Raw genomic sequence first — 21,966 nt, forward strand, 5'->3', positions numbered from 1 at the left:
CAATCGTTAACGCCATTGACAGTTGTCAGCTTACGAGCACGAACAGTTGTCAGTTGTTGTGTGCGTGACATGTGAATCAACTGTTAACAATCACTCACTTATGCAGAATCCTATAATTCACCTTCCAAAGTGGCCATAGAGAATGGATATTCTCTATGTAAAAGAAACAGTTGTTTGAATGGCTAATGTGTGTATGGTGGTAAAATGAAGCACTGAATTTACTTTGCTATGGTACAAATATACAACCAACCGATATGAAGTCATGAAGTCATCAACACAACAAACACTATGTACTTTTGTCGGCTTTTCTTTCTCTCATGTTAGTTACCGCTTTAAGAAGAAAACTTTCTACTTATTTTGTAACGAGAAGGTTGCTTCTTCTTATGTCTTCTTAAGTTTTGCAGCATCAAAGCTCTTGTTTTCCCATCTGGTTGCAGACCGCTCTTGCGCATTTTCGTGTAAAGCTTCTTTGCTACTTCAATTTTGCCTCGTAAGCACATTCCCTGAATGACAGTGTTATAAAGTGACACATCTGGTGCAGCCCGCTGCAAAGCAAATAAACATTATAGAGGTCATTATCTTGGCCATAGATATTAGAAAATGAATTTACATATTTTACCACCTTATAAATGGGGGAACAAATAAAAGAAAAAGCATGTAAAAAGAAGTATGATTCATCAATTGCTCTGAAATTCAGGTTATGCATTGGTAAGGGTTGGAAGTGTGGCGATCAGTTTTTGAGTTACACTAAAAAAAAGTTGGTTTTATACATATTTTCTATGCTATTCCAAAAGAAGCAATGAGATGATATAAGCTGGAGCACAAAACTAACAGAACCCTCAAGGGGGTAAAAACTTACATTCAGGATTTCCTCCACTTCATCCCAGAGAGAACCCCAAATGCAACCCCTTATTAATGACAGATAAGTAAATGTGTCTGGGGTGCACTTCTGGTGAACCATATGCTCATACACTTGCAATGCAACTTCAGGCTTCCTGGCCATCTCACAAGCACTGATTACCAGATTATAGGATGCAGTTGAAACTGACAGCCCAGAAGCTTCTAATTGCCATAAAAGCTGCAGAGATCTATTCCATAGCCCAAGCTTCCAGCAAGACATTAAAGCCACATTGTACAAATGTGAGTTCAGTTGGGAGCCCTGACCTCTCTTGATGCTCACAAAGAGCTTAAGAGCTTGATCATGTCGATTTGCCCTATACAGTGCACCAAGTAGCGCATTCCATGTGTAAACATCTGGTGAATGACCCAAAGCTTTCATGATATTATATACCCTACATGCTAGTTCAACCTCCCCAGCCTTCCCAAGCGAATTTATCAATGCATTGAGTGCAATTGCATTTGGCTTGAGCCCATGGTCCAACATATTTTGAAATATGTTTAGTGCAAGATCCCACTTTCCCTCCTTCGAGCATGCACCAATGATAGCTTGCATTGTATCAATCCCTGGTTCAAATTTGTTTTGAATCATTTCATTGTAAGCCTCAAGAGCTAGCTCATGCTGACCACAACGAACAAAAATGCTAACTAAGAGGCAATAAGTAACTCGTGTTCCAGGATGGCCATTCTCCTCAATATGTCTCCATAATCTCTCAGTTTCACGCCAATTGCTCACTTTACCACAAATTGATATCATTGTGTTATAGACGATGGTATCAAAACCATCCCTTACTTCACTTTCCCTTTCCAATGCCATAAACATTTTGATGGCAGAGTTGCAGCCCTGAGCATCTGAAACTGCTTTAAGTATTAAACTATAAGTATGCCCTGTGGTTAACTTCTTTCTCTTCACAAACTCAAAGACTCTCAAGCCATTATCAAGTAAGCCATTTCTCAAGAGGCAAGATAACAGTGAATTACATGCATGTAAACTAGGACGAAGACCTGATAGTTCCATGGAAGTAAACAGTTCCAATGCATTTCGACTTTTGTTTGTTCTACTAAGCACCAAAATCCGCTTTGACAAGGTCTCTTCATCCATCTCCTCCAAAAAGCTTACCCTATTTACATTCAATGTACCCTTCCTCTTCAAAGTTGGCTCAGCCTGGATGGCAACCTCAGGTTCAATATTCGAATCCTTGTTAATTTCCAATTCTCCCCATGGAGGCAATGTCTGCTTAACAAGAGAAACTTCATATCCTCCTTCTCTTTGCACAAACTCATCTTCTTCCTCTTCTTCACAAACCAAACCAGATTGGACACTAGCAACCATGTTTGGCACAGTAAGAGATTTTGCCTTCCTTGTACGCCAACTTGTCAAATTTTTTGGCAGCATACTGGGTAACCACATGGAAACTAAGCTAACGTCATGAATACTTGCGCACCTTTTAGTCGGATTTAAAGCAGAATCAACAAATAAGCACTGACGAGAACGCCGATACCGAATTTTATGCAAAGAACTAGTTGGGTTATATGGTTTGTGTTGGCAATGAAACCCATTTGACATTGTCACTATGAAAACTGAAATCCTCATTACCTCCCCCATAGCTTAACCCAGAGCTAAGAACCAACACACATATATGCAAAGATACAAAATTGGTCTTTCTTCAATCATATGAAGCTACTTGATGATAGAACTGACCTTAAGAGCATGACCCAAATGGAGGATTCAGTTGAATCTTGGAAGACGAAGATGAAGCCCATGCCACTGTTCCAGCAAAAGAACCAACTTTCTCAGGCGCCAAACAAGTATTTTTCTTCATAAAAATTGTAAATTACAACAAAATTTACTGATTGGGAATTCGGTGAACCCCAATAAAACCCATATACAGGTAAATTTTAGCTCAAAATAAATGTTTTTGAGCCGCGTAATACAAATTTAGTATACCATGCTCTTCTTCTTCTTCTATGCAAGGGATAGAAAAGAGAGGAAAATATCTCCATTCACAGAGATGGACCACCCTGTTGAATCTGTCCAGCTAAATAACATCCTCAGAACGACACCGTCTCGTTTCCTTATAAAACGCACCAAAACGACGCCGTTGCTAATTTGCAACGTTACTAATAAGCGCCATAAGCTAAGCCCGGCCCATAGGCCCAAGCCCACAAAATTTGGCGGTCGACGCCTCTAAACGCTCTCTACGCCTCTCTCTCTCCGACAATGACGACCGCCATGGCTCCTCTACCCTCCACAGCCTCCGATTATGAAACCCTAAACAACGAACCGGCCGAAACCCTAAACAACGAACCGGACAAAACCCTAGACAACGAACAGGCGGAAACCTCTTCTTTTGCAACTACAATGAAGGCTCCAATGGGCCCTCCACCTCCCAAAACCTCTAGCCCTCCACAATCCGAAACCACTGTCCCCGAAGACCAACCCCAATCCATTTCCTCCAATTCCGATTCCACAGAAGCAACCGAGGAAAATGCCAAGCAGACCTCGCAGCAGCAATCCAAAGGCTTTGTGGTCCCGTACACGACCCCTCCCTGGAGCGGAACTCCATGCCACCAGTTCCAACTCGAGGTCCTCAAGGACGGTGCTATCATCGACCAATTCAATGTGTAAGCTTCTTCTTCTTCTTTTGGCAAAGAAAGTAACTTTTCACGTACTCGTATATTGGTGTTGAAGTTGTTTGTGATTGTAAACGTTAGATATGAGAAAGGGGCTTACATGTTTGGCCGTATCGATCTCTGCGACTTCGTACTGGAGCACCCCACCGTTTCTCGCTTTCATGCTGGTCAGCACTTCATTATTAGTATATAATTATGATTGGTTTTCTTATAGATTTGATAAATTTTTTTGGGCTAAATCTATAATGATGACTTGTTAATTTGAATGTTCACTCTTTTGCCAGTGCTCCAGTTCAAGAGAAGTGGAGAGGCTTATATTTATGATCTTGGCAGTACTCATGGTACTTCTGTTAACAAGACGCAGGTATTCATTCCTCTGCAGCTGATTGTTCTTTCTCTTCTGTGAATGTCGTAATTGCTCTTGTTACAATAAGTTAGTATCTTATATTTATTTCGTAACCATTTTTCTTGCCTTATAATCAGGTGAACAAAAAAGTTTATGTGGACTTACATGTTGGTGATGTCATTCGTTTCGGGCTGTACGTATCATTTTATCTTGATCATCTTGACTTCTGTGTTTGTCATAGATATCTACAGCTTCTTAACTTCTATGTTTCTTGCACAGTTCATCTCGTTTGTACATCTTCCAAGGACCAGCTGAGTTGATGCCACCAGTAAGACTTCAATTTTACTGTTTCTGATTTAAGTCTTACGAAAGAATATGAGCCGAATTATGAGGATCAGTTATTGCAACCCATTAATGTGTCTAAAAGCTCATTGTGTTGTTCTATATTGTAGGAAAAAGACTTGAAACGTTTGAGAGTGGCCAAAATGCGTGAAGATATACTAGATCAGGAAGCATCACTTCAACGAGCAAGACTGGAAGCTAGTCTTGCTGATGGCATCTCGTGGGGCATGGGAGAGGATGCTGTTGAAGAAGCTGAGGTATGCGTATTTTAGGATCAGTTCCTCATCAAATGTGTTGTGAATAGAAATTTCCCTGAACTGCCTTATATATCCTGCTATTTCTTTCAAGTATGACATTCTTTTGGATGATGAATTGAAAGAAAATAATTTTTTCATATCTTTACTAACTTGTGTGGTTTTGGAATTTTAGGATGATGGTGAGGAAGTAACTTGGCAGACATTCAAAGGACAGCTAACAGATAAGCAGGAAAAAACCCGTGAAAAAATAATTAAAAGAATGGAAAAGGCAAGTGGTTTAATTCTTCTTGCTTTTTTATCAATGAAATGCTATCTTCCTTCATATGTTAGATCCCTTTGTTGCCAATGGTTTATGCCCTCAAGATATCTTTGTAATGAATTAACACCCCCTGTGATCTTGTCCTTGATGTATTCTAGAGTTAAAACATATATAGCAAACAACACACAATATGGCAGCAAAAGTAAACACAAAGAACACCAAGATTTGTTATCGAGGTTCGGCGGACTTTGCCTTCGTTCCCGTGTGATCCTTAGAGAATCACAGCTGCACTATGTATAGAATAAGAGTACAAGAACTTATTGAAACCCTAGACTGCCCAACTCGCAGCCGCTCTCTTCTCTCTTGCACAAATAGCTCTCTTGTGTTTTTCCCTCTTGAAAAACCCTTCCCTTGAAGTCACTCACCCTTGAGTCTCTAACCCGAGTCTCCCTTTGAGTTTCTTCCCTAGAAGTCTCTAGCTATAGTTATATTTTCTATGAGACTTGCAGCAGCCTATTTATAGAGCATAGACTTACCAATTACAATATGGATTCCTAATCCTAATAGAATTAGGTAATCTACCTATTAGCTAATTCTATTCCCTTGTACACAAGGAAAACCCCTTAGAACTCCTTCCCACACTAGGAAAGTCTTGCGCAAGTCCTATTTGTTTTCCAAAATCGTACCCCACTAGGAAAACACCAAACTACCCCACTGCCCAGTCTTCCTATTGCTCTCGGCCAGACCTGTAGCTTCCTCCAGAAATTTCCGACGAGACAAAAAACACAACAATCTTGTTTACATATTATTGTTTCGATATGTGTATATTGCTTGATATTTGAGAAAGATGTTCTTGAATTGGTTTTCAGAAAAGTCACATACTAATATACCTGTTAACAGTATATTGTTGCTTGGTGTTTGAGGAAAGCAATAATTGATGTACTTGCATTATAATGATAGCAATAGTGCACCAATTAAAAATGGTTGAGAGTGGCACTTGTAGTTCTAGTTAATGGGTTGCTACTATCCATTAATAGGTTGGGCATACCAGCATTAGTCATCCCAATTATGTAAATTCCTCTCCTTTGTTTACATGATGTAGTTCTCATGAAGTTGTGGTTAATGATTCACAGCCTCACTTTGACAACACTGACCTTCTCCTCATTGCTTTTAATTTGTTTTTTAAAGAGAAGATACAAAGTCTTAAAGATTGGCAAACTTCTATAGGTTGATCATAAAAGATTTGTTTTTATAGACTTATTCATCCCTTTACCTAGGTTGTTGAAATGGTTACCACTTACCAATCATATTAATCTGTCAACTCAACAAAATATTCTCTATAAAGCTTCTAAGCTCTTTGGTAGATACTTCTTGTTTCTGTAATGAATTTTTTTCTCATATTTTTTCTGCTTGTAGATTGCACATATGAAGAAAGAGATAGATGCTATTCGTGCTAAGGACATCTCTCAAGGTGGGTTGACTCAAGGGCAACAAACTCAGATTGCTCGAAATGAACAAAGAATGTCACAGGTAAAATTCTTTGCCAACAGGCATATATGCTGGTCCTTTCTCCTACACTAGTAGTTGATAAATACAAGATTTTTGTGACCATCAGTCCCAAAAGGGGTGAGGGAAGAACCCAACCTTTCTGGTTAACATGTTATTTTGTTGAAATGTTAAAAGATTATGGAAGAGCTTGAAAATTTGGAAGAAACACTGAATGAGAGTATTCGAGAAAGTTTAGGTGCACGTGTTGGGAAGCTGTCTCGTGGTAAGAATAAAGGAGCAACTGAAGAAGATGAAGAACTCTTGAGGTATTGTATGAAACACTATGCAAAAGTGTTGTACTTTTATTCGTTTGTTGGTTGTGTGTGTAATAGAAAACTCAATCACCCCTTCGCAAAATTTTTGGACCATGTGATTTGATCTGGTATTCTTATAACAGCAATCTTGAATTTTTCATTCTCACGATTAACTGTTAAGTTAGATGCCTGTAGAAATGTCATCCTTTATTTGTCAGTACAATATGGTTCTGAAAGGATTAATGACTTCATAATTAGATTTATTGTTATTGACTGTAATTATTTGTTACTTTTCAGTGATGATGATGAATTCTATGACCGAACAAAGAAGCCTTCCGGTAAAAAGCCTGGTGAAAACCAATCAATTGAAACTGCTGATACACTTCTTGATAAGAGAGATGTGATCGTGAAAGAAATGGAAAACAAGAAAGATTTGCTTTCAATTGAGAAAAACAAATTGCCATCAAAAACAACAGAAGAAACTGATGCTGGAGATGCACTGGATGCATACATGTCAGGGCTTTCGTCTCAGCTAGGTGCGGACTTTTGCTTTAGGTTTATGTAGCTAGATATGTAGTACGTTTGAGTTGATAATTGATTATGGGTGACTTTTTTTGCTACCACTTATTGTCTGATTTCCTTTTTGTTAGTGCTTGACAAAACCGAGCAACTCCAAAAGGAACTATTAGCTCTCCAGTCCGAATTGGATAGGGTAGCCTTCCTTTTGAAGATAGCTGACCCAACAGGTGAAGCTGCCAAGAAAAGGGATTCGAAAGTGCAAGAGTCAAGACCTAACAAATCTGAAACTCCTGCTGCTGCCATCAAGAAGCAACCTCCAATTGAACCAAAGGAAAGCTTTCAGCCTGTAAAACCAGAAAGTGGCTCTATACAGAAAGAGGGAACTCCTGATGTGACTATTAAACCGAGCAAGAAGCCAGAACCTGTTGGGGTTGTGACTGATACAACTGAAAGCAAAACAGTTGTGTATACTGTTGCAAAGCCCCAATGGCTAGGGGCTATTGAGGACAAAAAAATAGAGGAGGGTCATCAAGAGGCAGCACCTTCAAGTGAGCATGAGGTTGTTGGATTTGTTGACTATAAAGATAGGAAGAAGATTTTGGACAATGATGGTGACACGAAAGTTAACCTGGAATCTGGGATTGAAAATGCTGCCCCTGGTTTGATTATAAGGAAGCGGAAACAAGTTCATGATTCTGAAGGTAATGACAATGGTTCTCGTCAACAGTTGACATCATCCACAGGACCAGAACTTGTGGTAGAGGATGCTGTGGCACTGCTGTTAAAACATGAAAGAGGCTATTATGCATCAGATGATGTGGGCCAACACATTTTAGAAGGGAAACAATTGAGCAAGGATAAAAAGCCAAAAAGAGTACTCGGGCCCGAAAAACCTTCATTTCTTGATACTAATTCTGATGAAACGTGGGTGCCTCCTGAAGGTAAATCTAATAATCTATTTTGATTCCATGTTCTTCTTTATTACCTTTTTTTTTCTTTTCTTTTTTTTGAGGTGGGGGTGGTGGTGGTGGTGAGAATACCGATTGTTGCTTTCTTTTTTATTTAGAAAAAAAGCTTGTTTAATGATAGTTTTGATCTTTATATCTCATGCAGGACAATCTGGTGATGGACGAACGTCCTTGAATGATCGTTATGGCTACTAGTGTGGTGACAGTTTGTTCTTGAACGATCATTTATGTGCCTAAATGTCATCTATCAAATTGAAATTGGGAGACACGCTGACAGTTGAAGGTAGCCCTCCTCCTATTGTTTTTTTTTTTTTTTTTGGCCAGGGCCCTCCTCCTATTGTTAAATGTGTTTTCTTTTCTTTTTTGTTAAAGAAAAACAAAAAAAACAGGTTGAGAATTGTTAGACTCGATTTTGAATCATTCTCTAATATGAAGATATAGATTGATAATACCTGGTCAGCAAGACAATGAAACAGCAAATTAGGCACTGATGCCCAGCTGTAAATTATTCCAATACTGCATGTGCATATACTTTAAAAAAAGTTGGGCTACGCTTCCAATTTCTGCCTTTCAAAAAGTTCGCAGTGGTAGTGGGATTTTCTTTGCCACTTGTTTTTGGTTATGAAAATTCATGTCTCGCAGGAAAATCTGTATAACAGGTCTTTTATTCAGCAAGGCACATAGCTACATACAATCACTTTTCAACAGTCTAATTCCAAAGAGCTCATAAACTTGTATATTGATATAAACTGTAAACCAATTGTTCCCCAGTAATTACAAATTTAATCAACCAAACTTGTCTCTCAAATTTACAAGGAAAGAAGAAACATATTGACATAAAATTGGGCCATGATATCAAATTCAAAACCCTAGAAGAGGTACAAATAATGCAATTACACCGACATTGTTGCAGTAAAAAACAAATAAAATAAACTATCTTCATCAGCAACCTGCAACAAGACATGGTCCTCCTAGCCGTCTTTAGACTAGTTTACTGCTCAAATCAGCCACAGCTTTACATACTTCGCAAGAATCCAATGGAATGTTGAATAGCTGTAGCAAGGATCCCAACATCTTTTTTCTCAGCTTCCCTCAAAGAAGCCTGCTTGATGTATCAACCTCGGATTATCTTCTACTACACATACGCATACATGTAAAAAATGGCTGTACAAGGGTGTCACAAAGCTAGTTCAAGCTGAATGAAGTGCACTGACAACATACCATCGATGGGACTTTCCTAAACCCATAATGCAGCGACTCTACTAGGGTTCTCCTTCAACCTGCTTCCATGCTTGTAGATAGAAACAGAGTGAACGCCAGAGGCAGAATGCTAATGGAGGCAGAGGTAGTTTAAAATGAAGATAACCCTGCATCTATCAGTTAAAGAAATAAGGTGACTGTAGCACATCCCTTAAATCAAAGTCACCCCGTTCAGGCAAGGGGGGGAAAGTTAATGTAGGAAAGGACTGCTGAAAGCTCTCCAACAACTGCACACAAAACAGATGATGGGTTAGATCAATGACACAAGATAACAAAATTAAAATGTTTACATCTTCAAAAAATGCAGTTGGGGGATGCTTCACGATGGCATAATCATTTCTCAATTTCAAATTACACTTGAATGAGCATTTCAAAGTAGAAGATACAGTACATTCTCGAGTATTGGAGTCTCATATAGTTCGACAAACTTTTCCCGAAGTATCCTGTTCATTTCATCCACATCGCAAGCATGTGTCCAGTACGAGTCATGAACTCCTGTAATCATATGTTATATACACAGCCATTATAAGTGTAGTGTGTATGTGTATGTGTATGTGTGTGAAAGAGAGAGAGAGAGAGAGAGAGAGAGAGAGAGAGAGAGAGAGAGAGAGGAGCAGCTAATTAAGATGGAGTACACAAGAAGATACCTGCAAAGTTTAAGCCTGCCTTTTTACAGGCAACCGCAGTCATCATCATATGAGAACTATCGAGGGAATGAACAAAATTTGGCGGGAAAGCAGTCCTCTGCCTCTTGACCATAACCTATAATAGAGAAAAACATTTAAGTTTAAGATTTGAGGCTCGAAAATCTCAAATATTAAACCAATACTGTTGGTAGTTCTCTCTTAAATTTTCTGGCCATAAACCATGTTATGTGATTTAAAAAAAAAAAAAAAAAAAACAAGCGGGCAAGCCAAAGATAACTTCCATGCTTTTAAGGATGGTGTAAACATAAACTCTAGGTCTACATTTTATCATTTCGAATTGGGATTCAAGGAGTCTTCAGTATTCCACATTCAGTTTTAGCAAGAATGTCCTCACATATATGGTAGCTAGCCAGTACAAAACAAGATTTTTCCCTCTAAAATGTGACGTAAAACTGAGGAGTTGCTTACTTAAAAATGAATCAACCATTGGGGTCACTACCATAGTTCTGTAGAAAGAAGCTTGCAACCGAATATTAATTTAAAGAATTAAAGAACCAGTGAGATGAGGGGAAAAAGATGTCTAGTGTCACCTTCTGGGACAGGAGGTGAAGAATTGCATAACCCAGGTGCAGAAATTCCAAATATTGGATATCAAATTGTACAAAGTAAAGAAAATAGGGGTAAAGCACATGGAATGTGTCCCACATATAAAATTAAATAAGATGATATGATCCTAGCAAAATCCTTCCAGTAATAAACAAGAAAATCCATAGATATCTCAACTTAATGTGTGATGGTAAGCAACATAAGAGTGTGAGCTGGAAAGTAACACTAAATGGCATATAAGAGCAATATGACAGAATCCCCAACGAAGATAAGTAAAGTACCTTTTCTGTTTCTTGCTGTAATGTTAAAACTTGAAGGGAAGTTTTAATCTGCAATATTTACCAAAAGCTTAGTGGCTTGATTTAACCTTTTAGCAATTATGAATATGATAAGAATATTGATGACCATTGTTGACTCAGCCAAGTTTGTAATACTCACAAGATGCCTTCCAAATATACGGTAAGGTTGCACAACTGGAAGTCCAAGTGGAGTTGTCCACCGTACTGGCTGATTTTCAGCTGCAATTATCTGTTCACATTCAAGCTTACAGTCATTATTTCATACAATAAACTGCAGATCAAGACAAAAATATCCAAACATAAGAAATCATTGGGAGAAATTAATGAAGAAAAGAAAGAAATCTGGTACAAACTTTTGCACAATCGCCAAGCCAGCTCATGATACTTCGTGCAGCTTCAAACATCTCACCTAAAGCAGTTAAGGTGGTCTGCCAATAATACAGAATTTGTCATTTAGGATAAAATCCTCATACACGCAGGTGTGCATCTGAGAAGCATTCCTATTATATACTGAAGAAAAAAGTGAGGCGATGACAATATGAATAAGTTTCCGTTACCTTTGCGGCATAACAAGAACAACCAAAGACTTCTGCATCATCTGAAATGGAACCGCGTTCCTTCAACCTCCTCTTGATTTGATCCCGAGCACCAATGTAAGTGACACCATATACTGACGTCATCACAGTCTGCTTCACCAATTTCCTATCCACCTAAATGATGTCCAGCCATCAGGATCAACTATCAGTTACACGATATAAACAGGTAGCCATACGAAAAAGTCAATTTACACACAGAAATTAGATAACAACCTTATATTTTCTGATATATGAGTAAAGCACACGTGTTTTGGTCAATTAGAACACAAATTAATTTTGTAATGAAACTGAATGATATTAATTCCTATATTAGCTTATCCAATTTTTTCGGCCAAAAGACTGTAAACTGCTGTAAAATCAACCTGATTAATTAATACTTTTGCACGCAATGCATCTGGAAAAACTTCAGGATCCCTATGTGCATCCTTCTGCATGATCTCCAGTACCCTGCATCGTGAACATGACACTTTTTTCATCATTAAATTACTTATTCATGACATGATGATAGTTTCTATGGAAAGTGAGACAGGTAATACTCATGTGTGAAATTGAAGAGGTTCAATACCCATTATGTGACAGTAACTTTTCTCATAAACTACTTACCTAGCAGCTATTCCTGAGTAAACATCTGCAGGTTTCTCTCCTGCAACCAGATTGACAGCAGCTGCTCCCAACTGAATGGAAAATTTTCAATGAGAAAATAGTACACAGACATCTGAAAACATATGCATACAGTTTCTGCTATACAATAGGTAGATAAAGGAGAGGGAGGGAGGGAGGGAGGGAGGAAAAGAGAGAGAGAGAGAGAGAGAGAGTAGGCATTCAACAAAATTAAATATAGTAATCTCATTCCGATGCTGCTAGATTGACAAAATAAAGGACAAAAAAATGGATGTATTCCACTGAAAATCACTTCTTGTCAGTAAACCACTGAAATTAACAAGCTATTTTGATGATCAATTTCATGAGTACTTCAATAAACTTGCTTGACTGATCGGTACTACTATGTGTTTGTTTTTTAACCACTGTCTACCAAGTGTTACTAACACCTTGGAGATGTGCATAATTCATAATTTTACAATTAACAGCCAACATGAATGCCAACTTAGAACATGTCTTCAAACCTGATATAGGAAGCAAAAAAGTCAACAAACCTACATTTGGAAGGCACTAATAGGCAAACTAGAGTCCTCTCAAAACTACTCAAACTAGATTATCTTTGGAATCCCCTTATTGAGAGGCTTACATGATTCCTCCAAAAACTGGAGTTTTGGGTTTTTTCTATGGGAAGCAGGAAACCAACGCAAACAAAAGCGACCCATGTATTCTCAAAAATAAAATTGAGAGAAAGAAATTACCTTGTCTCTTCCAAGGGCAGCATAGTGTTGTAAACCATTGCAAGAGCCATCCTAGAGAACATGAGATAAATGGAAGAAAGGTAAACAAGATATTCCAGATTATATCACGGTTATCACCTTTTATGAGAATGAGACACAAAATTCATATTTCAAAAAGAGCAATGAATGTGATTAAGACAACAGTCCCCCATTTGTGAAACATCGAAATCACCTGATAAAGGCCCTATAGGCTACCATAAGTGGTAATTCCAGTATCCAAGTACTCAAACTAATAGAAACAAGCCCACCTAAACTTACTTCTTAGGTTGTTACTACATAGACCTGAAGGAAGGAGATTATTACTATAAGAAATAAATCCCATAAGAATTGGGTTACACATAAAAAAAATTAATAAAAAAAAAGACAGTATATATGCATGTGTGAACAATTCCTGCAAAGACAATATATGCATAAAACAAATTGGAACTGTATGCTATAGCTACCTTTACACAAGGCTCTGATCACATTAATCTTCCTTTTTTTTTCTTTTCCAGTTTAATTTTTTTATAACTTTAACAAACGAATAAGATCTAGAATACAAAATCTCCATTATACATGTTTGTGACCATTTTAAAATCCAGAACTAGTAGATTATTTGGGATACTCCCTCTGTCAACTGATATCCCCTAGCCTTGAGGTAAAAATAGAAATCTAAAAGAATTCTCATGAGACCTAGATCTAGTGCAATGTCAATGTAAAAGTACCTGATGTACAGGGATATGTGAAATAAATGTTTCCGGAGAAGAGCTTCGCAGAGCTTCAGTAAGGCCAATGCACACAGAAAAACACTGAAATGGATCTTCTGCCTTCAACCACCAGCGCCTTCCTTCTAGTGGTCTGTCCACAGAATCAAATATATCATCCAAATGATTCTCGGTAAAAGCTATTCGACCCTCACAAGATAATTTGTCCACACCACCAGCATAGAGATTTGCCAAGTGTATCTTCAGCCAACGTAAGCCTGACTTTCCAAGGGGGCGGCCCTCTGCAAACTCTAAAATTCCCCGGCATAGATCTGAACCAAGATGATTCAAGTATGGGTGCATAGGATATGCACGACCCCGAAAGTCAAGATTGTGTGGATAGTAAAAACCTTCTTCATCCTTCATCTTCCGTGCTACCTGCTCCCCAGTAAAATGAGTTTCATATATTCTATTCTAAGTATGATATGGTCACTGACTTCACAGGAAGTGAAATAAATCTTACAGCAAGTTTAAGTTCTACGTCACAACGCTGTGAATGTCTCTCCCTGTTCTCTTTCGTCACAGACTTCACTTTCCATTTCCATTTCTTAAGCAGTGTTTCATCTTCAGTATCTGGTTTCTCTGGCAAAGGAACCTGAAATGTGGAAAGTTCAAGAAAAACAGTTTCATATCAATTTCAATAAATCATACTTGCCTTAGATAGCACAAGATTGATATTAATAGTTTGGAAGTAAAATGAAGTAGGAGTGACGAGTGAGCAAAAAATTCAAATACTGATTAAACCAACCAGTTTGGCTCGGCTCCTCTCACATAATCAGTTAGTTGAATTTCCCAAACCAATTAAAGTCAGTTAGGCAAGTACATTATAACTAGAAATATTTTAAATAAAGGCAAAAAAAATATGACTGATAAATGAACTTACATCCTTCCGGTCCACCAAATCAGCGAGACAGCCTCCACTAGCCCATATTCTATCTACAACACTAAGTACCCTCTTATTAACCCTCCATCTGGTATTTCCAAGAGTATCCAGGGCCTGGCCAGAAGAACACATATGAGAATCAACACATTAGACAGGTACACACTCTTCATATTGGTTGAGTTCCATAAAGGATCTCATAATGAAAAAGTCATGCATGCATACAAACCTTAAAAACTGGTTCCAGTTGCACCGTCGGAGTCCTCTTAATTGCTTCACGCTGCTGTCTAGCTCCATGAGTGCGCATGACATAGGATGGTAGGATAAAGTGCCCTCCTTTGTCATAACTTCAAAAGACCCAAAGTAATGTGAAATAAAGAGCTTAACCTATATCAACCAAAGTAATCGGAAAATCTGTCTCAAAAGATCTAAACAGAAGTAAAACACCTAAATAGGATTTTTTTTTTTTTGTTCGTCCTGATTGGTTAGCAAACCCACACATGGAACTTAAAAGGTTGAATTCCTATTTTCTATGTTCATGTGCACTACAAAAGTTGAATCATGCCACCTTTGAAGTTTGAATTTCCTGGAAGAGTAATCCTATTCTATTTTCTATATCAAATCCTACTCTCCATCTACAGCTCATACCCACAAGAATACAAGTTTTCTCACTGGGGTAATTCTATTTTCACCCCCTACTCAACGCACCCCTTACTTTTAGGTTTTAATTTGTATCTGATGATCATAACAGGGGGATGGGAGGAGTGGGTGAGGGGGATAGCAATAAAAAAATAATAGAACAACTTATATACACACCATTCCATCCAGTACCAAGTTTATGAATCACAAAACCTACAATCTGGTTACATATGAACATCAAGTAAAAAAATTTAAATGGTAACACAGAACTGAAACTAACATACCCTGTCCAGTTCACTGGGGGTACCAACATGGGCATACAAGGAATCACCATGTGCCTTGCCTGTTTAAACAGTAACAATGATTAATATATCAAGCACTAAAGAAGAAAAAAAGAATCCTGCAAAAACTTCTCAAGGTGTTTCCTTTGGCAGGAGGACATAAGAATTTTATACAAGTAGATAACCAACACCGCATCACCTGCCAGGAGCAAATGAACAACACTCTACAGACTATGTTATTACCTTTCAATCAATTTCAATATTATCAAAATGTTTTATCTACCACTTTCCTAGATACTGAAAAGAAGAAATGGATAAAATAGGTGCCAAGTGCCAAGTGTAAACAGGCAACTTAAATTTTTTCAAGAATAACAGAAAGGAAAAAGGATTGGATTTACTTACTGTTTTCTCAAGGCCTTTGAGGACAAGAGGATCACATTCAATAACACCAAATTTTCTGCTGACATTCCTGTTGAAAGGACACAACACTATAAAACTATTTGGGAGGGGAGGGGTGGTATAGACTTATTGATAAGACAGACTAATAAATACTTTGCATTTTTCGCCACAGTCTTAAATGTGTGTACAAATGCAGGTCGTATATCTGGTGGACCATCTGCTAACTGATCAGCCGGGGGTTGTATAAAAGCTGTCTGAGTCAGTAATTCAATCAGACGACTACCGACCTGAAAAGTACACAGGGAAAGAGCACCCTTTTAGAATGCAAATAAATAAAACGGTGAGAGCATTTTACCAGTAAAAAAAAAAGACCATGCAAACCTTAGCCTTGGCTTCCTGGCTCCAGGGTTTTGAATCATCAAATCCCCTCACTATCTGTCTCACTGCTTTCAGTTTTTGTTTTTTCATCAAATTAGTGACCTTTTTATTCAACTGCTTTTGTTCCTTCATTACAGCATCAGACTCTCCATTTACCTGATGTTTATCAACCTTTTTCTTTTTCGTCTTTTCCAAGAAATTGTGTATTCTAACCTGATGCATTGAAGTAGTGATACATCAGTGTTCATCCTAAGAGAGATGGGTGGATGACACTGTGTAGAGTAAGAAAACCAAGCCTTAGGAATGATGCTTTACTTAGTGCAGCTAAAGAACAATAAGAAACAAAGAGCAAGGCACTAAGGTTTCGATATCAGAACCTGCCTCAAGTCCATATCCACACAAATGGTAACATGCTTTGAAACAAAGGGAAAAGTATGAATTTTCACTATGGCACCAGCATTATCTGGATTCCAGCAAAGATAAATGAAACTAAAAAACAAATTGGAGGTGCATTGACTATTTAACGAGTAGCAGAAACCAAATTAAAACATCCATGAAGAATAAAAGTTCACACCTCCTGTTCAATGGCATCACCTATCGTGCAAGCAGCCGCTACAACCCTGCAAGCTCCATGTTCGCATCCGGTCATCAACAATCCCATCAACTTATGCATTGTAATAACCGACATCATATCAGCTGGTAAAAGATGAAAATAGGGAGCGTAAGCTGGCTTATTCTTCCTCAGCCGGATTGAGTCTTGGTCTTTGGCAATGGCATCGCGCAGAGGCTCAAACCAGCCAAGAAACAAAGACTTCATGTATGGCAAATTGGGTGCTAACTTATGCTCACACATGTCCATCATAAGCTCCCTGTACTCTTTCGCTGCCTGTTCCCACGCTTCAGTCTCAAGCTTTATTTGTCTTCTCTTAAGAAAGAGGTACTTCCCTTGCCCCATTCCTCTCACTCTATTTTGCCGAATCCGCCACCTATGTATGCCCTGCCTCTTCTCCTCTATCCTCATTTGTTGCAATAATTCTTGCATTTCATCAACAATAGACACATCTTCCTCAACATCAGTGGAGGAAGAAACCGCCTCAGCTACGCTCGCATACCCTTTGGGACCAGACCCATTCAACCCACTCGTATTCCTCACGTACGAAAAACTGGGCCTGCACATATAATCCTCACGTGAAGAAACTTCACCTTTTCGACAAAAACCCACCTCCGGAAACCCCAAAATTGAGCGATAACTCAGGTCAAAGGGCCTAAAATTTTCTGGGAAAATAGATTCTTGGCGAAGTCCCAGAAGGCTATAAGCTCGTGAAAAAGATTGCGAGTTGAGATGAAACCTCTGGTTCCTCGAAATGGCTTGCTTAGCAAAGCTTCTCCACACAGTTGTGGATATCATTGATGGGCTTCTGTGGAAAAAAATGGGGATAAGAAATGTAAAATCCGTGCTGAGGTTTGCAGGGGAGAGTGGGATTTGGCTGCTGGACATCAAATTATAATCAAATTTTTCTTGAAAAAACTAATCGGTGAAAGTGATGATGAAGATGGGACCAGAGGAAATGGGTCGAAGAAGGAATGGAATTCATAGAGACAGAGAGAGGGAGTAGTACGCTAACAGCCGCCTTAAGCCCTTAAGCCCTCAACCCTTTCTTAAACCCTGCCTTTGCGCTTCTGTTCGGATTTTTGGGGGCTTAATATGTGTAATTTCACGATAATGTGCTGGAACTTTTATTGATGATGTGGACTAATTTCTCATTTCTTTTATAGCTGATCTGGGACTAACCAATTATTTAAAATGATAAATAAGATTTATTTAAACATGAGCGGTACTCAAATCTCATCCCGCCAATGACCAAGTCAGGTGTAGTCTCTCACATTTGTTTAAACTCTTGGCTAATATAAAAAACACCATAAACTTGAGATCAAGAAATACACCTTACCATAAGGAACTTTTATTGATTAGAGCATGATGATGCTCACAACCTTGCGGGTGAAATGTCATTTAAGCAATTGAAAAGGCTTATAAACCTTGAGCTACCATATTAAAAGTGGTGTGCATCCATTTTACAAGATGGTTTTATTCATCAAGTTTCAAAGAGCTTATTAGACCCAAGATGTGATTGTTACTTGTCATTTTAGCATTAAAACCTAGCTTCAATTTACAGCACCACGACATCTTACAGATAACCAATCCGCACCATTGATCAAATGATATTAAACTATATGCCCCTTGAGCCAATTTTTTGAAGGACTCTTGCTTTCCATTAAATTTTGTGGTGCTTTTATTACTTTAAATTTGACTCTCTTATAAAAACTTGGATAGAACAATCATGCCACATCAAAACTGAGAGAGAGTGAGAGAGAGAGGTTAGATTTATTAAGTGGAATAAGAATTAACTGAGATACATAATTTGCCTGGTCTAATAAATTTCCTATTTTTCCTCTTAAGAATGAGAAACAATGGCATTTATATTATCACCCAAACCACCCCATTAACCAATAAAATAAATAGAAGCGAGGCAGAATATGGATTCAATTTGTGAACTGATCTCATTTCTCTTCATACACTGGTCGCTGTGGGCCTAAAACAATCAATATTGCACAATCCAACCGATCTGAACATCTCTCCAAAGCTGCCATCAAAATAAATTTCAACAGTCAGAAAACTTGAGTTGTATAAGATCTTGTGCATGATTGAGTTTCAGAAAGAAAAAGCATGCATGGGGTGAAAAAAACACATTCAGTTATAGCTAACCGGTCAATGCTATTCCTTGCTTTCTCTGGCTGATCTATGCTATTCCTTGATTTTTCTGGCTGATCCATGCTAATCCTTGCTTTTTCAGGGTTATCAACACTCTTTCTTGATCTCTCTCTCTTATCAGTGCTGGCCCTTGACTTCTCTCTGAGATCTGTGCTTACCCTAGGGTTTTCTCTATGGTCAGTACTTGTTCTAGATATCTCTCTGTGATCTGTGCTGGACCAAGATTTATCCCTAATGTCAGTGCTTCTCCGTGGCTGATCAGTAATTGGCCCAGATCTATTTCTCAGGTGTGGATGTTTCTCGATGGTCGATACAAACTTCTTGAGATGCTTTATGTACTGTGGGTAGAGCTCCAAGTCACAATGATTCCCTCCTTTTATCCATAATGGTTCATACTTCTCCTTACAATGTTCCCAAAGCTGCTTTCCATGGGACCAATCCACAACATCATCAGCCGTCCCCTGCAGGCAACAGGCAAACACAGAACAAAATGGCCTGGACAATAAGTATGCTTCAAAAGCTAACCATATAATGAATGATACCATAACTCAAGGAATGTACTTTATATGCTATACAATCTGCGTTGCGAAGAAATGCTATCTAATGAATTAAGAACAGGCTGGCAACTGGAAAAAGAGAGATCACAAAGGTATGCGCATTTATATCAAAAGGGCATCCCTTTTAGACCTTACTTTAATGCACATCAAATCAATAAGAACTTAACTATATTACAATTTCATTTCATACCCAAATGAAGCTCAAGCCTTTTCGTTTTAAAAAATAAATAAATAAGTCATCTTGTGTAAAACCATTTTGAACCCATATGGTGCTTGGGACCCACATCCACCTAGATTCTGGAACACTTAGTACCATAATGGCACAATGAAGTTATATCTGTCCAAGTATCCAGTTCAATGGATTAAATTGGCTGTTCAAAAAGGGGGAGAGAGCCATGCAAGATAGTTAAAATTGTTAAATTTGGTTTAGGGTTCAGTAAAATTTGAACAAGCATAGATGAAGTGCTGCTAGTGCATCAGTGCATGTTTTGAAGTCCAATGACGTAACCAATCTGTTAAGCCATCAATCTACTTTAAAACCATGCCATATTTAGATTCGAAAAAGTATCGGAAAATATAGCTTATGATTTAAAGAAAAAGAGGTACTCACATGAATCACCAGAACAGGACAATTGACCAAGGGTATCTTGTCAATGTTCTGCACCATGAAGGGAAAAAACTACCATTAATGTGCATACAGTTCCAAATGTTGTGAAAAATTAAGCATCAAACAGTCAAAACCTGAGCAATTTATAAAGTCTAAGAACCTTATAAATGTCAAACCAGTATGTTCGCTTCACCGGATACATGACTCGAAGGCCAGACATGATTGGACTGTGAAGAACCACCGCCCTCAATCTCGGCAACCGGGATGCTAGATCTAGAGTGGGCCCACTACCAACTGATTGCCCGTATAAGATAACATCTTCCTCCTTTGCACCGTACTTCTCCACAAGGCATCTATATGCAGCTTCTATGTCAGCATAAGTGTTTTGCTCACTCGGCTGTCCAGAAGGGAAAGAATATATATCTTATTTTGAACATTCTCCTAACCAATTATAGCTAAGACTTCATTTCGGTTATCTAATGCTCAATCTGGTTACTAAGAAAGAAGAAAATATTTTTTTAGAAAGAAAAAAGTTGGATGAAAAACTCAACTAATGGATGCATCATTTGGTCTAAAGTGTTTTGGACCACCAAATTGAATTTTCATTTCCCTCTGATGGAAATTGCAAGAAAGGAAACCCTACTGAAATTAAATTATCAAAGAATTGTCACATTGTAGACCTAAACTTACCTTAGCCCAGAACTTTACTGCATCATTCATATTTACTTAAATTTTCCATTTCTTAGAAACCAAAATTAAAATATAGATGATATAAAACGATAAAAATTGAAAATTTCCAGTCTCCCCCCCCCCCCCCTACTGGAGCGACGTTTTCTGGGCATCCAAACAAATCAATACAAATTCAAATCCCATACCTTCCCAGAAGACTGCCCGTACCCCGAATAATCATACCTACAAAACACACACACACGCACACACCCATAAAGTTCAAAAATTTTCAACGCATAAACACACAAATACATACACATAATTATGCAAATAAACATAGAAACACACAAATATTGAACTAGATGTTTTTCACTGACCCCAACAAGTTCACTCGGAGGTGAAGACTGAGCTCACTGAACAACTCGTACATCTGACCCAGATCAGCCGCGTTACCGTGCGAGTGAAGAACAGTGAGCGAGGCCGAGGGGTTCTTAAAGTATAAAGCAACGACGTCGTTCCCTCTCTTGGTCCGGAGCTTCAAAACGTCGACGTTTGCCCTGGTAGGCACCCCGGTCATCTTCAGCTTCCCGCTTCCTTCCTCCCCCTCCTCCTCCAGTCCGTACGACGGCGGATTCGGCGGAAAAAACGCGAATTTGGCCGCCATCGATGACGTCACCGCCCCCATCTCAACGCCCCAAAAATAAAATATTATAAAACAAAAATTAGATTTAAGCTCATTTACATCCGCAGCAGAAATACTGAAATAGTCTCAGAAACGAAGTTGAAACGGTAAATATAAGGTTTAAAATCGGTGTTTGGTTGGTGGGAAAGTGTAGAGAAAATGAGTTTCTAGGGTTCGGAATTCAGAAAAATGAATTTCTGAGAGGTTGACAGAGAGAGAAGTGAGAACGGAGGTTTTTCCGGCGTGGAAATGGAGGACACCACGTGTGAAAAATGATTAAAGTTGACAGAGCCTGGCGGGGGCTGTGGTCCAGTGATGGTGATTTGAGATACAAGTACCTGCACGCGCTTTGCTGGGCCGACACGTGTCCTCTCGGGGCGACAGTGGTCCACTGATCCTTTTGGGAAGCTGTGGGTTTTTTCGCTACTGCCAAATCCAGATTGGCAACGTAATAATTTTGTTTTTGTGTTTTGAGAGGACTAGGAAATTTAGGATAGACTTTTTTTTTTTTTTTTTTTTGGATCAGTTTGTA

General features: G+C 38.5%; 4 protein-coding genes across 7 annotated transcripts; 1 reads left to right on the top strand and 3 right to left on the bottom strand.

Annotated features, from left to right (window-relative positions):
- Positions 1–192: 192 nt before the first annotated feature.
- EMB2076 (Pentatricopeptide repeat (PPR) superfamily protein) lies at positions 193–2,899 on the bottom strand. The gene is made up of 3 exons (XM_086241102.1): positions 2,846–2,899; positions 860–2,665; positions 193–545 (listed from the first exon to the last, which is right to left on the bottom strand). Exons 2-3 carry the CDS (start codon positions 2,501–2,503, stop codon positions 333–335), a joined length of 1,857 nt encoding a protein of 618 aa, XP_086097228.1. The 5' UTR covers positions 2,504–2,665; positions 2,846–2,899; the 3' UTR covers positions 193–332.
- Positions 2,900–3,067: 168 nt separating this feature from the next.
- On the top strand, positions 3,068–8,473 carry LOC147288404 (SMAD/FHA domain-containing protein). The gene is made up of 12 exons (XM_086240300.1): positions 3,068–3,522; positions 3,613–3,698; positions 3,816–3,895; positions 4,015–4,070; positions 4,157–4,205; positions 4,330–4,476; positions 4,649–4,744; positions 6,152–6,265; positions 6,419–6,549; positions 6,835–7,073; positions 7,188–7,997; positions 8,170–8,473. The coding sequence occupies exons 1-12, from the start codon at positions 3,119–3,121 to the stop codon at positions 8,217–8,219; spliced, it is 2,262 nt and encodes a 753-aa protein (XP_086096426.1). The 5' UTR covers positions 3,068–3,118; the 3' UTR covers positions 8,220–8,473.
- A 269-nt stretch (positions 8,474–8,742) lies between these two features.
- Positions 8,743–17,820, bottom strand: LOC147288405 (DNA/RNA polymerases superfamily protein). Of its 4 annotated transcripts, none has more exons than XR_015121651.1 (20): positions 16,724–17,820; positions 16,153–16,362; positions 15,925–16,058; positions 15,775–15,841; positions 15,376–15,434; positions 14,682–14,799; positions 14,456–14,569; positions 14,036–14,167; positions 13,534–13,950; positions 12,791–12,841; positions 12,036–12,106; positions 11,795–11,879; positions 11,394–11,546; positions 11,190–11,264; positions 10,976–11,065; positions 10,819–10,866; positions 9,932–10,046; positions 9,676–9,779; positions 9,246–9,511; positions 8,743–9,126 (listed from the first exon to the last, which is right to left on the bottom strand). XR_015121651.1 is itself a non-coding variant. In XM_086239045.1 (19 exons), the coding sequence occupies exons 1-19, from the start codon at positions 17,645–17,647 to the stop codon at positions 9,401–9,403; spliced, it is 3,078 nt and encodes a 1,025-aa protein (XP_086095171.1). In that variant the 5' UTR covers positions 17,648–17,820; the 3' UTR covers positions 8,743–9,400. The 4 variants fall into 4 exon arrangements, 2 of the variants coding, with proteins under 2 accessions (XP_086095171.1, XP_086095172.1); XR_015121650.1 differs by having other exon boundaries at positions 8,743–9,156; XM_086239045.1 differs by having other exon boundaries at positions 8,743–9,511.
- Positions 17,821–18,516: 696 nt separating this feature from the next.
- On the bottom strand, positions 18,517–21,667 carry LOC147288406 (alpha/beta-Hydrolases superfamily protein). Its single transcript, XM_086239097.1, has 6 exons — positions 21,130–21,667; positions 20,959–20,995; positions 20,244–20,480; positions 20,087–20,134; positions 18,914–19,380; positions 18,517–18,791 (listed from the first exon to the last, which is right to left on the bottom strand). The coding sequence occupies exons 1-6, from the start codon at positions 21,435–21,437 to the stop codon at positions 18,719–18,721; spliced, it is 1,170 nt and encodes a 389-aa protein (XP_086095223.1). The 5' UTR covers positions 21,438–21,667; the 3' UTR covers positions 18,517–18,718.
- Between the last annotated feature and the right edge of the window lie 299 nt (positions 21,668–21,966).

Source organism: Dryas octopetala, chromosome 4 (genome assembly GCF_963921425.1).
Source record: "Dryas octopetala chromosome 4, drDryOcto1.1, whole genome shotgun sequence".
Classification (NCBI taxonomy): Eukaryota; Viridiplantae; Streptophyta; class Magnoliopsida; order Rosales; family Rosaceae; genus Dryas; species Dryas octopetala.

Bases quoted from the DNA above. Each gene is read 5' to 3' on its own strand.
- EMB2076 (XM_086241102.1), bottom strand. From the start codon at position 2,503: ATGGGGGAGGTAATGAGGATTTCAGTTTTCATAGTGACAATGTCAAAT. The intron at 546-859 runs GTAAGTTTTTAC...TTTGCTTTGCAG, and splicing joins AAGTGGAGGAAATCCTGAAT to CGGGCTGCACCAGATGTGTC.
- LOC147288404 (XM_086240300.1), top strand. From the start codon at position 3,119: ATGACGACCGCCATGGCTCCTCTACCCTCCACAGCCTCCGATTATGAA. The intron at 7,074-7,187 runs GTGCGGACTTTT...CCTTTTTGTTAG, and splicing joins AGGGCTTTCGTCTCAGCTAG to TGCTTGACAAAACCGAGCAA. The intron at 7,998-8,169 runs GTAAATCTAATA...TATCTCATGCAG, and splicing joins AACGTGGGTGCCTCCTGAAG to GACAATCTGGTGATGGACGA.
- LOC147288406 (XM_086239097.1), bottom strand. From the start codon at position 21,437: ATGGGGGCGGTGACGTCATCGATGGCGGCCAAATTCGCGTTTTTTCCG. The intron at 19,381-20,086 runs GTGAGTACCTCT...TGTTGCCTGCAG, and splicing joins GTCCTGTTCTGGTGATTCAT to GGGACGGCTGATGATGTTGT. The intron at 18,792-18,913 runs GTTAGCTATAAC...TTTTGATGGCAG, and splicing joins GCAAGGAATAGCATTGACCG to CTTTGGAGAGATGTTCAGAT.
- LOC147288405 (XM_086239045.1), bottom strand. From the start codon at position 17,647: ATGTCCAGCAGCCAAATCCCACTCTCCCCTGCAAACCTCAGCACGGAT. The intron at 16,363-16,723 runs GTGTGAACTTTT...TCAATGCATCAG, and splicing joins GTGATGCCATTGAACAGGAG to GTTAGAATACACAATTTCTT. The intron at 9,512-9,675 runs GTACTGTATCTT...TTTTGTGTGCAG, and splicing joins AGACTCCAATACTCGAGAAT to TTGTTGGAGAGCTTTCAGCA.